This window comes from Aulonocara stuartgranti, assembly GCF_965226115.1.
Source record: "Aulonocara stuartgranti genome assembly, chromosome: 19".
Taxonomy (NCBI): Eukaryota; Metazoa; Chordata; class Actinopteri; order Cichliformes; family Cichlidae; genus Aulonocara; species Aulonocara stuartgranti.
In genome coordinates, this window is record NC_138955.1 from 28,418,306 (window position 1) to 28,432,818 (window position 14,513).

The 14,513-nt window shown below is 40.3% G+C and overlaps 1 protein-coding gene across 1 annotated transcript; it reads right to left on the reverse strand.

The window, feature by feature from the left end:
• Positions 1 to 3,157: 3,157 nt before the first annotated feature.
• LOC309695585 (coiled-coil domain-containing protein 80-like) lies at positions 3,158 to 13,909 on the reverse strand. Its single transcript, XM_082516328.1, has 5 exons — positions 13,804 to 13,909; positions 12,384 to 12,540; positions 9,505 to 9,641; positions 4,651 to 4,919; positions 3,158 to 4,027 (listed from the first exon to the last, which is right to left on the reverse strand). The coding sequence occupies exons 2-4, from the start codon at positions 12,508 to 12,510 to the stop codon at positions 4,887 to 4,889; spliced, it is 297 nt and encodes a 98-aa protein (XP_082372454.1). The 5' UTR covers positions 12,511 to 12,540; positions 13,804 to 13,909; the 3' UTR covers positions 3,158 to 4,027; positions 4,651 to 4,886.
• Positions 13,910 to 14,513: the final 604 nt, after the last annotated feature.

Sequence of the window (14,513 nt, forward strand, 5' to 3'; positions counted from 1 at the left end):
CTTCCTCCTCACCGTGACCCAGCCGCCCTGATTCCCCAGCTGCTTGGGACCTGCCGGGGAACAGCTAGCGGGGCCTACGCTATTTTCGGCTGCACCAGCTACAGGGGCCTGGCTAGCTGCGGGTGAATGAAGGGTGCGAAGCCGAGTCTCCAATTCAGTAATCCTGGCCTCCAGCGCTGCAAATATGCTACATTTGTTACAGATATCATTACTGCTAAAGGAGGCCGAGGAGTAACTAAACATCTGACACAATGAGCAAGAAAGTGCAGGAGGGACAGGTGAAGTAGCCATGGTGCTAATGAGTCGGCTACGAGCTAAGCTAGGCTAGCGAGACAGTACAGAGACAGTGAGTGAATACTTTGGCTATAAATTAGGTAGTGAGTACACAGAAAGTGTGCTTCGGAGGAAGCACGTGAAGATTATACTATGAAAGAAGAATGTATTTAAAAGTTGTTAATTAAATCGCTAAGCAAATAAGCTACTCAGAAACACCACTGTGTTTGAGCAGGAACAGGAAGTGATACTCTACCACAGAGCGAGCGAACACCAAGTGACAGCGCCACCAAGAGCAAAAACCAACTAGAGTTACAATAATAAAGCAATGAGGAGGGGGAAGTAATAAATATGAAATAATGTCATTATGATGATTCCATTTGTTTCACTATCCACTCTGTGCAGGGCAAAGCTTATTACATGTTTAAACTGTAGAGATACAATAATTTTACTGCTGTAAAATCCAACTTTTGTCTTATTTAAAATATAAATCTAATATAATCTGCTTCTTAATGTATGTTCTTTAAAATACAGCGTGTGTTTTTAATATATTATAATTATAATAATGCATAATTATGTGGACATGCATATTAAATTGTTTTTTAGTGAAATATAATCCCTCCAGAAAGGCAGGAAAAGCCCGGAAACTTACTTTAAAACTAAATATGTTCCCTAAAACGGTGACAGAGCTACAGACCCATGACAGCCTTACACAGGTAGCCAGCAGCTGTGACCAGCACTACATGTGCAGTTAATAAAAGGACAGGTAATGTTTGTCGCGCTGTTGCACACACAGCACGCTCGTTTGTTTCAGTTCGTCAGTTGCAACAAGACAGCTTACCAACGTGTACGTAATAAATCAAAAATCAAATCAAATCAAATCACTTTTATTGTCACATCACATGTGCAGGTACACTGGTAAAGCACATGTGAGTGAAATTCTTGTGTGCGAGCTTCACAAGCAACAGAGTTGTGCAAAATACAATAATGTAAACAAGCAAAATACAAGAATGGCTACATCTGAAACTAATAAATATATGTACAATATATAATAGTATATGCATTTCGTATAATAGTATATGCATTTAAGCTAATAAGCTAATACTCCTGTGTGCTACACACTACAGTGCACGCTGTACACCTACTTACTGGTTGTGTCGCATCAGTCTGTGTCTCTGAGTTAACTTGTGTTTCTCCTACAGCTCCGGACCGCTAAAAATGCGCGTGCTCTTTGTGAGCTCGTTCCCGGCTCGTAACCAGCGCGTTCTGCCGTCAAGGGCGATCATTGGTTAAATGTGATCATGTGACTGATGCAAGCCAGATCCTTTTATTTAGCAAAACTGTGATTAATAGTTAAATATTATTGTTGAGGGGCACAGACAGGACTCCGCACACACACATTAAAAAAAAAAATATATATATATTTTTTTAAAAAGTTGCCTCAACAAAAGGGCACTTTGGGCACCCATCAGGAAAGGGGCGGGTGCTCAAGCCCCTCTAGCCCCCCCCTCTGCACGTGCCTGCTATGCAGCTCCGCAGACAGGAGATGGCCATCCAGCAGTGGCTTCGCATGCGCTGCCCTGAAGACTAATATGGTGGCTATGGTTACCATCAACGAACACGGTTATCAGGATGGCTATCACCAGGGGTATGGTGATAAAAGGTGCGTGCATTCCAATGATGCACACTGGCCTGCAGCTGGTCCTTGGTGCTACCTTCCTTTGGCCCAAAACCTTTGTGTGTCTTTCCCATCTCCCACCGGGCAGTTGGCACAGACGACTATTTTGTAGCACTTAGTGAAGGGAAGAAAAATGCTTTCACATATCCAGTTCTTTAACATTCCCTATATAGCATAGTACGCTGCTTTATACTTAGCAGCGTCAGATCTGGTTAGTCAGTAAATTTATGGATGAACCTGAAGGTTCAGAAATGGATTGCGTACTTTAGTTTTTGCCGGGTTTGTTTTTTTTTGTTTATTTCAACTTAAAACATTATTGCATCGTGTGTCATCTCTAACAGGCTTTTTTAGATCAGACTTACATAGTTTCAGCACACACGTTGATTTTGTAGATAATAGAACATTTTTATTGGACATCTGTTGCATTTGAAGTGCAGTTACCAATAATATTATTAAAAGCATCACATTATTTCTCTTTTGTAAAGTTTCTGTTGCTATACATTGTTTCTATTTATTCTTTGTTTCTATATGGCTATATGAAAATAAACATTTGTTTACTACCAGGTCCTTTAAATTATTTGTCTCACTTTCAGTGCCAATGCGCTGCAATAATCTTTTGAGCAACACCTCCCCCTAGTGGCAAAAGTGGAAAAATATTTCCAAGTATATTTTAGTGGTCATGTAATGATTGAAACAACCTGCCGTACTTGTAATATCTACAGTAGTTTTAGACCTTCTCAACTTACTGTCCCCTCAATGCAATCACATTTGCAAAAACACTTTGCGAGTAAGAAGGGCTTGAATCCACCTACCCATTTTCTTCCACTTATCCAATTAAGGGCATGGGGAGGCTGGAGCATCTCTCAGCTGCCATAGAGCAAGAGACAGAGTTTGTATTAAACATGGCCAAAGTGTATGTACAAGTGAGTCTTGTTCATTTAAAGCTTAGACATCAGACTGCGTTACAGTCTCTTTTCTCTTGGATCTGTATAATGTTAGTGGGTGTGGAACACTGTTATTCAGCAGGTGGGTAAACTATCTAAGAGTTGGCTTAAAGGAACTGATAGGGAGCTAAAACAGCTATCAAGCATGTGCAAAGTAATAGAAGAAAAACATGGAGTTAGAGCAGCTAGTACCCTTTAGGTCTTCCTCCAGAAAACCTCAGTATTTAAATAAATGCACAAATTTATGACAAGACATCAGCGATTGTATTAAATTGCATTACTTGCACAGAAGTAAAACAACTTGCCATTTATTTTACAAGAAAATGCATTCACACGTGAGGATTTTAATGGCACAAACAACAATCTTTAGACAATGTTATTTTACAGTTTAACAAGAAAATATTCAAGCCCCAAGTAAGAGAGGCAGGGAGTTTGTGGTGCTGACAGAAAGTCAGGCATTAGTGGCAATTATGTCAATGCCACTTATTCTGGCTCAGAAAATAAACAAATAAAAAAATAAACTGCCTCTTCCACAGTACAATACAAACTGAATTCATCATAGTGTGGATAAAGATTCAAAATCACCACAATTTCAAACAAATCTATTATCAAAACAATCCTGAAACTGCAGTTTCTGGTCCTTAGACGTCCAGCACCAGCAAGCAGTCAAATAGCAGCATGTACAACAGGAATCATGTAAAGAAATACACTGTCCATAAAAGGAATCCATAATGAATCCAAAAGTATCACTTATTTTCCAACAAACAGCGTTGCTGGTACTTTCCCCCATATGAATGACAGCAGTCATCCACAGACAGGCACGTTTCCAAAATATACACATTTCGCTAATTCTGTTATTAAACACTTTGTTTTTAATTCTAGGAGTCTATCATATAATCTATCAACAGTATCTTTCACCGTTTACCTGCTTATCACTGTTCAAATAAATGCTTTCACAGACAATCTGTGACCATGTTCCATCCAGTCAATTGTCCAGTTCGATATCAGCAGCAGGAAAGATGCAGAGTATCCTCTGGATACTTGGGAGTGAGCTCTATCATTACTACAAGGACTCTTCATCAGAAACACTGTCTGCATTTGCCTTTGTCAGGAGCTCGAGCTCCTCACTGTCCTGCAACACAAAAAAGAGACAAGGCATCAGAATGAATGAACAAGTGATCAAATCCAGTGGACAAATCTGCAGACATTGAGGCACTGTGCACATCTTTTTTCTGTTTTCAGAAAGTGGAGGGCAGTATTTACTCCCCGAAAAACACCGGGGAAGTACCGTGCATTTTAAAGCCACGGCTGCCAATGGAGAGGGTATTTTTGTTAGTGCTCTAGCAAAGAAACAAACACCTGAAACCTGGCATTTCACCTGATTTACAGGGTTTCTTCAATACAGAACAGGACGCTGGGGATGAAAAGAATTCCAGGATAGTATCCCCACAGACTACTGTATTGTTAAATAGCTTCTTCCATCAAAAAACACTTGACTACTAAAGGAATTCTATGAAGTAAGGCTCCAGCATGAGCCTGGATGCTATTTTCATAGCTGGGAATCAGGTTTCCTCTTGCACTCAAGAAATGACATTACAGAGAAACAAGAGCCAAGTTTCCTGCAGAGCACTTGGTATGTGGGCGGGAGTAGAGGAAGTGGATATACATCGGGGTTAGGTGAGCGAAGTTGTGTGAGGAAAAGGAGTGTGTGGGCTTGTGTGCGTGACTACTGAGGATTTGTGGTTTGTCTCCTACCCCTCTTGACCTCTCAAACACCTCCCCGTTGATGACCCGTAGTTTCTCCCGCTGCAGGCTATATTCCAGGTCCTTGGGCCAGCTGGCATTGTAGATAAAGATGGCCAGCAGGACCGTGGGTGCCTGGAGGAAGAAGTCCAGCGAAGGGTGGAAGTCAAAGAGGAAGAGGGAGAGGCCTGTGACCAGAACAGTAGTGAACTGGCCAGTCAGCACATGGAACATGTTGTCTCTGAATTTTAAGATGAAGGCCACGGATAAGCCCAGGGCAGCTAGGGAGAACACAGAAGATTATGAGTTCTTCAAATGCATACTAGAGATAGATAAATGAACTAGTCCAGTTAATAACAAATTACACCCAGCAGCTGGATTAGTGTAACTTAGCACTGATGCCAGAAGCAGGACCAAATACCCACCAGGCTCTGTTCAAAGGCATAAAACAACTCAAGTACCAGCAGCTTACAAGATCACAAGTTAAGATGATTTTGTCTGTAGACGACAGAAATTGTACAAAGTAGTGGTTTTGCATGCTACAGTCTTTTGGAGCCCCCACCCCAACCCCTCCTCTATTTACGCCAGCTTTCATCTGATTGGCTGCCCCTACATCTGAGCTTCTACAAACAGAACCAGGTGCTGCACCACTTCCTCTGCTTATCAATTTGACAGACTTCCTTCAACCCAGCCATGCCTTCCAGCTCATCCTGGAGGACACAGTATTCCCCAAGCCCGCTGAGACCTCCTCCCAGTAGGACATGGCCAAAAACACCTCACCTACCTAGGAGTCCAGGAGGAATCCTGGTTAGATGCCCCGAGTACCTCAACTGTCTTCTTTTGATGAACATATTTTCTCTTCCTCAAGCAACTTATATAATCCACATGGACATGTTTGCATATAATTCAAAGCAGCAAACTAATTAAATTAAATTAAATTAAATTAAATTAAATTAAATTAAATTAAATTAAATTAAATTAAATTAAATTAAATTAGAGTGGACATCTCCAGCAACAGAAATGACAGTAGGAGATCTCAGTTCAATAAACATCACACTTATGCCTGCTTGATATTCATCTTTCAGTCATATGCTGTATAAAACAGTATTCAAATGTCCCTCTGATGTGAGAATGATGCACTACAGTGCTGACTGAAGTTATCAATCTTGTGATAGGCAGAAACACCAAAAGTTAAAAATGGAACAGTCAGGTCACTAAACTGCTGAGACTGGAGTGGGGCTGGTGGAAACTGTGGCAGACCAGGGCACTGAAACATAGACAGACAGTTCTTTTGCAATGAAAAACATAAACACCCATGCTCCCGGTAGGTTTCCGCTGTGTCAGCTGTTTACATTATAGGTGCTTATGCAGTAACCATGGTAACCACGGACTCTGAGCGGCTGGATCGACGGAGGTCAGACAACAATTTTACATATATGATCTTCAAACAGGACACAGCCATTATCCGTCCTGGCCTCATATCAAATGTGAACGCAGACTGAGTCTATGTTTGACGTTTGCTTTATATCTAATCTTCCTCTCAAACATTTAAACAGCAGCGAGTCTGCAGCTGAGGGAACACAAACTCAAATTCTCGGATTGAACAGGTTTGCTCGTTTCTTGCGTGTATTCATTTGGTGATTTATTAAATGTGTAACTGTTATTCTAATCTGCTGCTGAGTCTCGTACGCTGATGAAAATGCAGAAAACACAGATCACGAACACCTGTTCAACCAATCACTTTCATTCCACTTTGATCTGCGACAAACTGACGGTTCATCTCTGTTACAGTGTTGCGTTAGACTGCTATATTTTTTTGTTCTTTATGCTGTAGATTTTCATGTCTCTGGAATAGTTGGCAGTAATAAGGATGATCTTCTGTAAAATCATATTGATATGACCCGTGACATATTCGTACATGTCAGTTAGACTAGTCAGCTGGGAAACTGTTAACTCATAGAGCTGACGATATCGTGGATATGCTGACCTCGCTCCGTGGTGTACAGGGCCGTTTACCCTCATGATTACTATTCACAATAAAAATATTAGCCGAACATCATGAAGTCTGTATGTGTTTCATAGTGTCGAACAACCTTTGTACAGTTAAAGCCAGCAGTTACTACATGACGGAAACACCAACGTTATCTCTTTTATACGTTTATACGCAGGTCACGCTGATTACTGAACAAAAACCCAAAGATCAGCTGTTAATCGAATTTATTTGCTCTCTCTCCTCCTTAAACATGTTTTTAATGTTAGTTATAATTCAGAATTGGCGACTGAAACACGTAGGACACATAAGAACATCAGGAAATAAAACCCCGATAAATATAACCTCAGTAAAAGAAGTCAGTGTCAGCGGGGGTTATTACAGCTGTGTACCAGGGCCTGCGCTTTGTCAGTGGTAATAACTTGATTGCTTGCGAGGCGAACGGGTCTATCCTGGGCAGACATCTCCAAAATCATCGAAGCACTTTTGCAAAGAGGCTGTATCTTGACAAACCGACCAGACATATGAAGATTAAATCACTACATTCTCGCTAAAAAAAATATTAAAACAGTATTTGGTGACACACAAACAGGGTTTTTCAAAGTTCAGTTCTGTTAGTTTCCACATGCCGGTTGTTGTGTGCTAAAAACAATGGCCACCAGGCCAAAGCAATGGTTTTGACTCGATCAGTGTTAACCCCGCCTCCTGAGTTTGATGGGTGAGGTTGACAGATAAAATTATTTCATGGTGAGACCTGAAGGAGTCAACTGTGCCAAAATGAATTAATTAAATACACAATTAAATAATTATTTAAATGTGGCAATAATTAATTAAAATGTGAAATAAATAAATAAATAAATAATTAAATGTGTCAATAATTAATTAAATGTGTCATTAATTAATTAAATGTGTCAATAATTAATTAATTAATTACATTTGTTGTAAATATTTATGTAATTAATTATTTCCGATAATTAATTAATTTGTGCATGTAAATGGAGAGTCCTCTTCACACACTGAGGTTAATTATAGAGTTCCACAGGGTTCAGTGCTAGGACCAATTCTGTTTACATTATACATGCTTCCCTTAGGCAGTATCATTAGAAGACATAGCATTCATTTTCACTGCTATGCTGATGACACCCAGCTCTATCTGTCCATGAAGCCAGATAACACACACCAATTAGTTAAACTGCAGGAATGTCTTAAAGACATAAAGACCTGGATGGCCGCTAACTTTCTGCTTCTTAATTCAGATAAAACTGAGGTTATTGTACTCGGCCCTGAAAATCTTAGAAATATGGTATCTAACCAGATTCTTACTCTGGATGGCATTACCTTGGCCTCCAGTAACGCTGTGAGGAACCTTGGAGTCATTTTTGACCAGGATATGTCCTTCAATGCACATATTAAACAAATATGTAAGACTGCGTTCTTCCATTTGCGCAACATCTCTAAAATTAGAAATATCCTGTCTCAGAGTGACGCTGAAAAACTAGTTCATGCATTTATTACTTCCAGGCTGGACTACTGTAATTCATTATTATCAGGATGTCCAAAAAACTCACTGAAAAGCCTTCAGCTAATCCAAAATGCTGCAGCAAGAGTCCTGACAGGGACTAGAAAGAGAGAGCATATTTCTCCTGTTTTGGCTTCCCTTCATTGGCTTCCTGTTAAATCCAGAATTGAATTCAAAATCCTGCTCCTCACATACAAGGTCTTAAATAATCAGGCCCCATCTTATCTTAATGACCTTGTAGTACCATATCACCCTATTAGAGCACTTCGCTCTCGCTCTGCAGGCCTACTTGTTGTTCCTAGAGTATTTAAAAGTAGAATGGGAGGCAGAGCCTTCAGTTTTCAGGCCCCTCTTCTGTGGAACCAGCTTCCAGTTTGGATTCGGGAGACAGACACTATCTCTACTTTTAAGATTAGGCTTAAAACTTTCCTTTTTGCTAAAGCATATAGTTAGGGCTGGACCAGGTGACCCTGAATCCTCCCTTAGTTATGCTGCAATAGATGTAGGCTGCCGGGGGATTCCCATGATGCATTGAGTTTTTCCTTTCCAGTCACCTTTCTCACTCACTATGTATTAATAGACCTCTCTGCATTCAATCATATCTGTTATTAACCTCTGTCTCTCTTCTACAGCATGTCTTTTATCCTGTCTTCCTTCTTTCTCCCCAACCGGTCGTGGCAGAAGGCCGCCCCTCCCTGAGCCTGGTTCTGCCGGAGGTTTCTTCCTGTTAAAAGGGAGTTTTTCCTTCCCACTGTTGCCAAAGTGCTTGCTCATAGGGGGTCATATGATTGTTGGGCTTTTCTCTGTATCTATGAAGCGCCTTGAGGTGACTTTTGTTGTGATTTGGCGCTATATAAATAAAATTGAATTGAATTGAAAATTGAATTGAATCAAGACGTGAGTGTGTGTGGTTCATTTAGGGGACATCTTTACATTTTAGAGTGAAAAAACAGCTTGACTTACATGCTTTCCAAATTCACACCGCATTAATTTAAGTATTCAACAAGTTAATTGATCTACACAGCACGGCCATTCTGTTATGGGGCTGCCCATCACATACTAGCTACTTTTGGCTGCCCCTTTATTATCAATTTTACATGCCTTGATGTGACTGTGGTCTGGCCCTATTTACCTAAACCTGAATTAAATTATTCACAAGTCACTACAACAGGTATACTTGTGTTTAATTTGGTGTATTTGATGCTCTTCCCGACACAGCTGTCAAGGGATTTTTTTTCCTCCTCCTGGTACTTAAATAGGGATCTTTCACTGTTAGGCAAATGTGCAAACCACTACACTATAGAGCCACAGCCTTCACATAATCCTCCTATATTGCTTAGAAAGAGTAAGTCTCTACCTTGACTCTCATGTCAGTGTCTGTGAGGACCATGTAGAACTCCTCGTAGGTCATGCCAAACTCTTTCCTCAGCTCTGTGATCAGATCCTGGTTTACCAGGTCTTCCTGACGAAAGCCCTTCATAGGCTTGTCATTCCCTGGAGAAATAAAGGCACATTAGAAGGATTCAATATCTACTTTCCTACTTTAAAGGGGGTACTAATTTCCCCTTTAAAGAATATCAATTAACTGTTAAAATCAAAGGAACATAACATTTATTGTATTTGGAATCTTAGTGAAATGGTCCAAAAGTCAAATGTAAATCTAATATATTGCCCGGAATATCAGATTGGGAAAATTGGGGAAAGAAGGAAAACTGCACACTATTGGTTAATCTGTCTTCTGTCATGTCTCCCTCCCCTCACTGCCAGTCGGTTGCGGCAGATGGCTGCCTCTCACTGAACCTGAGGTTTCTTCCTGTTCAAAAGGAGTTTTTTCTTTTTCTTCTTCTCACTGTCACCAAGTGATTGCTTGGTGACAGTGAGTCTTCTGAATGTTGTTTTGTTTTTTTGTTTTTTTCCTGACAATTATTCAAATGGTTATGGCTTCAAAAGGCTAGAAAAGTACAGGGCAGATACAAAAACAGCTTAAGGCATGTTACAGTCATATTTCTTAACGTAAAATGAAGAGCAATTGTTTCCCAGTTAATATGCTTACTCCTCTTTTAGTTTAGTTATCTATGCTGATTTCAAAAAACTGCTCCTTTAACAAATTTGTCTGAGAAGTTTAAGAATTAGACTCTTGAGTGAAGAGCAGAACTGAAGCATGCAGGACAAACTGGACAGACAGCAGCTGAGATCTAAAAGGGTTGGATGTCTCAGAAGTCTAATGGAGCTGGTGTTTATGCAGACCAAAGCCTTTAATCATAGCTCCTTCCGTGTGTGTGTGTATGACATACGGACCACAGAACAGTGTGTTCTTGGTGGCTGGTTTGCCCACTCTCTGCTGTGTAATGTGTATGAGCAATCAAGTCAGGAAACCCCCAGTACATGTAGGTGGCAGAAGACAGACTGCACACACAGATATGTACAGCAAACATTCTTTAATATGGTCTATATGCAAAACATACACTTGGCCAGCTAGGCTACAACCCAAAGATGAAGTCACTGTAACCAGAGGAGGGGCAATGCTGAAAGGACCAGCTGTTTGTACATGACCACCCACAGTGCGTTTCTCTCACTTCCAAGGACTCTTATGTTGACTTCCATTTACTTTCTTGAGATTCATTTACATACTGTTGCTTACCTTAACCTAAACTTAAATCAAGCCTTCATAATTAATATGAATGAAGACTTACCAACAGAGGTGGGTCACAACAATGTGACTACATAAAAACATGATGTCTGGATAAAACCTCATCTGCACATTGAGTGACAGACTTAAAAAGCTTAACAAAGAGCAGTTAACACACATCAACCGCAGCCTCTGGTTTGAGACAGCTATAAAATGTCTCAAAATAGAAGCCAAGCACAAATGACGCAGTGCGTCTCACAAAAACAGCAGCAGTTTTGTTGCATTTGAACAAGTAGGTTTTCAAGCACTGTTATAACTGCTCTCTGTGTGCATGTGGGTGTGATGAATTAAATGTCTCCAGCTTACACATCAACTCCGCAGGAGATGATGCACAGGAAAGGTATGCACTCTGGTTTGCTCTCCTGGTACATGTTATACAGACTCCTGTACTTCATAGCTGCTGAACTCATCACATTTTGGATTGGAAGCTGGAGGCATTCCTACCTCTAGCTACAAATAAAGTGTAATTACTAAAATAAGCAACGGTATTATGGTAAATGAGCCGAATCACTGAATTCAGAGGTCAACACTGTTTAGTATCACCTGCACAGAGAAGCACAAAACACTGTGGCTTTGGCAGAGTCGGTGCGCATTCTGGATGTGACTGTGGGAGCAGAGATCTCTGTTGAACACATCTAGTTTGACATAATGTGAGGAAGGTACAAGGACAGGACAGCAGACATGGCAGGAGACACTTTTCCTTGCCAGAGTCTCAGTATGGACAGCACTCACACAACAACATTTCCCTGAAAAATGGTATTTTAAGGCAAATCACATCTACTGTATTCCTAAAAACATTCAAACTTACTTACATTTATGACAGAATGCCTGAGTCTGTTTATTTCAGTACTAAGTAGAGAGCAAGCTTGAGTAGACAACGTGTTAAAGTCAAACTCTCTTGTATTGCAGGGTCTTTAGTATATAAAACAACTTGGGATGGCTGTTGTTGTAAATCGGGGCAATAAAAATAAACCTGGACTAACTGCTTTGTTGTTCTGTGTTTCTAGTTAACTTGTTTGGGTTTTTTTGTTTGTTTTTGTGTGGTGCACAGAAGTTCCCACTGTTGTGTTACTGGTTTAATATTGTTTTCCTCATAGTACATGTGAGTATTCTGTGTTTTCACAAAGTTGAACAGAAAAGCAGCAGCTCTTAAAATGACAGGAAAAGCATTTAGCTGGATCTACGATGACTCTGTCATCCTAAGGAAGATTTACTGACAGCGGAAACATGATTTTGATTTAGAATTACAACCTTTTGCTGGTTAACTGCAGTGTTTTGCTGCATGTAAGGGCTGTTTGGGAAATCCATCTTCAGTGCTGAAAACTTCAAAAATGTTTCAAAATGTTGCAGTTGAGAAATGCTGCACGTCCGGAAAACATCTGCTCCAAATTGAGAGCCACATGAGCTATTCAAAAAAAGTTCCTGGCTGAGCAACTGAAAGACTTGCTACAGTTAATAGCGATTAAGTGGCGCATACCATGTCAAAACAAGGAGCAAAAAAACAAAAATGGATTGAACCCTCTCACACTGCATATGGAACTACTTACCTATCTGATAGTGGTCGATTTTCATGGTGGAGTTGGTCAAAGAGCCAAAAATAGTTATGATAGAGACTTTCCTGATGGCCATCTCACACACAGACTCCAGGTACTCATCCCTCTGCTGAACATACATACTGTTCTCCTCACTGGGGGATGTAATCAGCTGGAGGAAGGGAGGGAGTGGAAACAGGGAGGTTAGAGTATCCTGTGTATGCTGTGACACGTGCGCGCAAATACAGTGTGCTGCAGAGGTGATGTTTACATTAACCTGCAGGCGGACGATGGGGCATATTTTCCCAGCCTGTTCACAGCACCACTGTGATAAGAATCTATACTGGCTGCAAAACAGAGCCGCACAGTCTGTTAGCTCACAGCTGTGCAGTCGGTCAAATACCTGGATGATGGTTGTGCTACCTACCCTACCACTTCACTATAAAGAAGTGACACTGTACAATAAATTGTACAGAGGTGCTTACCTGTTTGTTGACTAGTTTAAAATTAATCAACAATAAATTATTTGTCCTGATGTGAGTCTTTAGAACATTTCAGTACTCTGTCTTGGAAAACAAAGTCTTTCCTTATTGGAGCCGCACCAACTGTAGGTCACTTCCTTCTGCTCCACACTGCCAGCTGCTCAGTGATTCAGAATGGTGTAATGCTCAACTTCCCAACTCAAAACCTATCCAGTTGATCAAAATTTGAAGTCCAGAAAAAAAAAGCACTAATTTCATGTTTGACTAATGAGTTTGGCAGGCACGTCTGTTGGATCACTGATGGCTGTGTCTTTTAATTTCTCTTATAGCTGCATTCATTACTGTAGTGCTGATGTCTTTCTTTAAAGAAACTGTTTGAGATATTAGGGAATTTTGCTTATTTGCTTCCTTGCTGCAAGTTGGATGAAGAGATTGATCCCATTCTCGAGTTTGTTTGGGAAATATATTAAGTTACAGCTATTGGCCAGTTAGCTTAGCATAAAGCTGGCTGATAGTTGTATTTGACAGAAAACTCAGTTAATTACTGAGGAGATATTTAGATTATTACAGAAAGGAGGCAACATCAATTAATTACTGAGGTAATGCTAAATCAGAAATTAAATCACATATCATGCTTCATCTGTTGGAGCCATTTTTTGGCTGGGTGCAGAGAAGTCCATGCTATCTGCTTATCAGGAAGTGGCTGTGTTTGAAATATAATAGGCTAATAATCAACTGTTCCAGATGCCCATAGTCTGACATTTGAATTCATCTGTATTTTGGCAAGAAATCAAATAAGCACTTTGGCCAAAATGTTAAACCTGTCCTCACACTTAGCGATGGTGCTCTGAGTACTGACATTTCCCTCTGGCCAAAGCTCGAAGCCTGGAGTTTTGCCAGGTGAAAGAGCCTCTTATGAACTGTCAATATTATGTCATGCTATTACGTCTCACCAGCAGCCGCCTCCTGTTTTCAAAGTAATCCAGAAAGGAGGCAAGGGCACCCTTTGGTGGTGGCGTTGGCTTTTTAGTGGGCTTTGGATAGTCCACTTTGACGCCTTCTTTCCATTTTTCTTCCCCCAATCTTTCCCTCCTTTCCTGGCTTTCCTCTTCTGTCGGCTTTCTTGGCACCCTTGTCATTCTGTTTCTTCTTCTTGTCATGCTTATCGTGCTTTCCCTTCCTGGTAGGAGTGATAACAGTGATGACTTCTGACTCCTCTGGATTGCTTGCTGTTGGCTTGCTAGGCTCATACTTGTCTTCATACTCGTTAGTCAACACCAGTGCACAAAAGCAGATATTATTTTTCATTTTCTTCACTGATTCAAACATTGTGAGAATGATTTGGTCTTGAGCTGGTGTCGTGGTAAACTTTTCTTTGTACACACAAAAAATGATGGTGAAATGAGTTATGTTGGCTGCTAAACAGCTATTTCATTTGAAAAGCTCCAATGAAAAGCAATTAAAGTAATCAGCAAGAAGTGTGCTGCATATGTACTCATGGATATTATTTATAAATTTATGTAATGTATGGTTTTAGCACTAATATATACCCAGGTGTTTTGTATTCTATAAATAGCAGGAATCTGAAACCCATTAAAATACAAAGTCAATCTATTAAATCTATCTTTAAAATGAATGTTACAGATTACGTTGTCTCCACCGT

Coding starts and splice junctions, on each gene's coding strand:
- LOC309695585 (XM_082516328.1), bottom strand. CDS start 12,510: ATGTATGTTCAGCAGAGGGATGAGTACCTGGAGTCTGTGTGTGAGATG. Junction 9,642..12,383: donor AATCGACCACTATCAGATAG/GTAAGTAGTTCC, acceptor TTATTTCTCCAG/GGAATGACAAGCCTATGAAG. Junction 4,920..9,504: donor ACACTGACATGAGAGTCAAG/GTAGAGACTTAC, acceptor TGTTCTCCCTAG/CTGCCCTGGGCTTATCCGTG.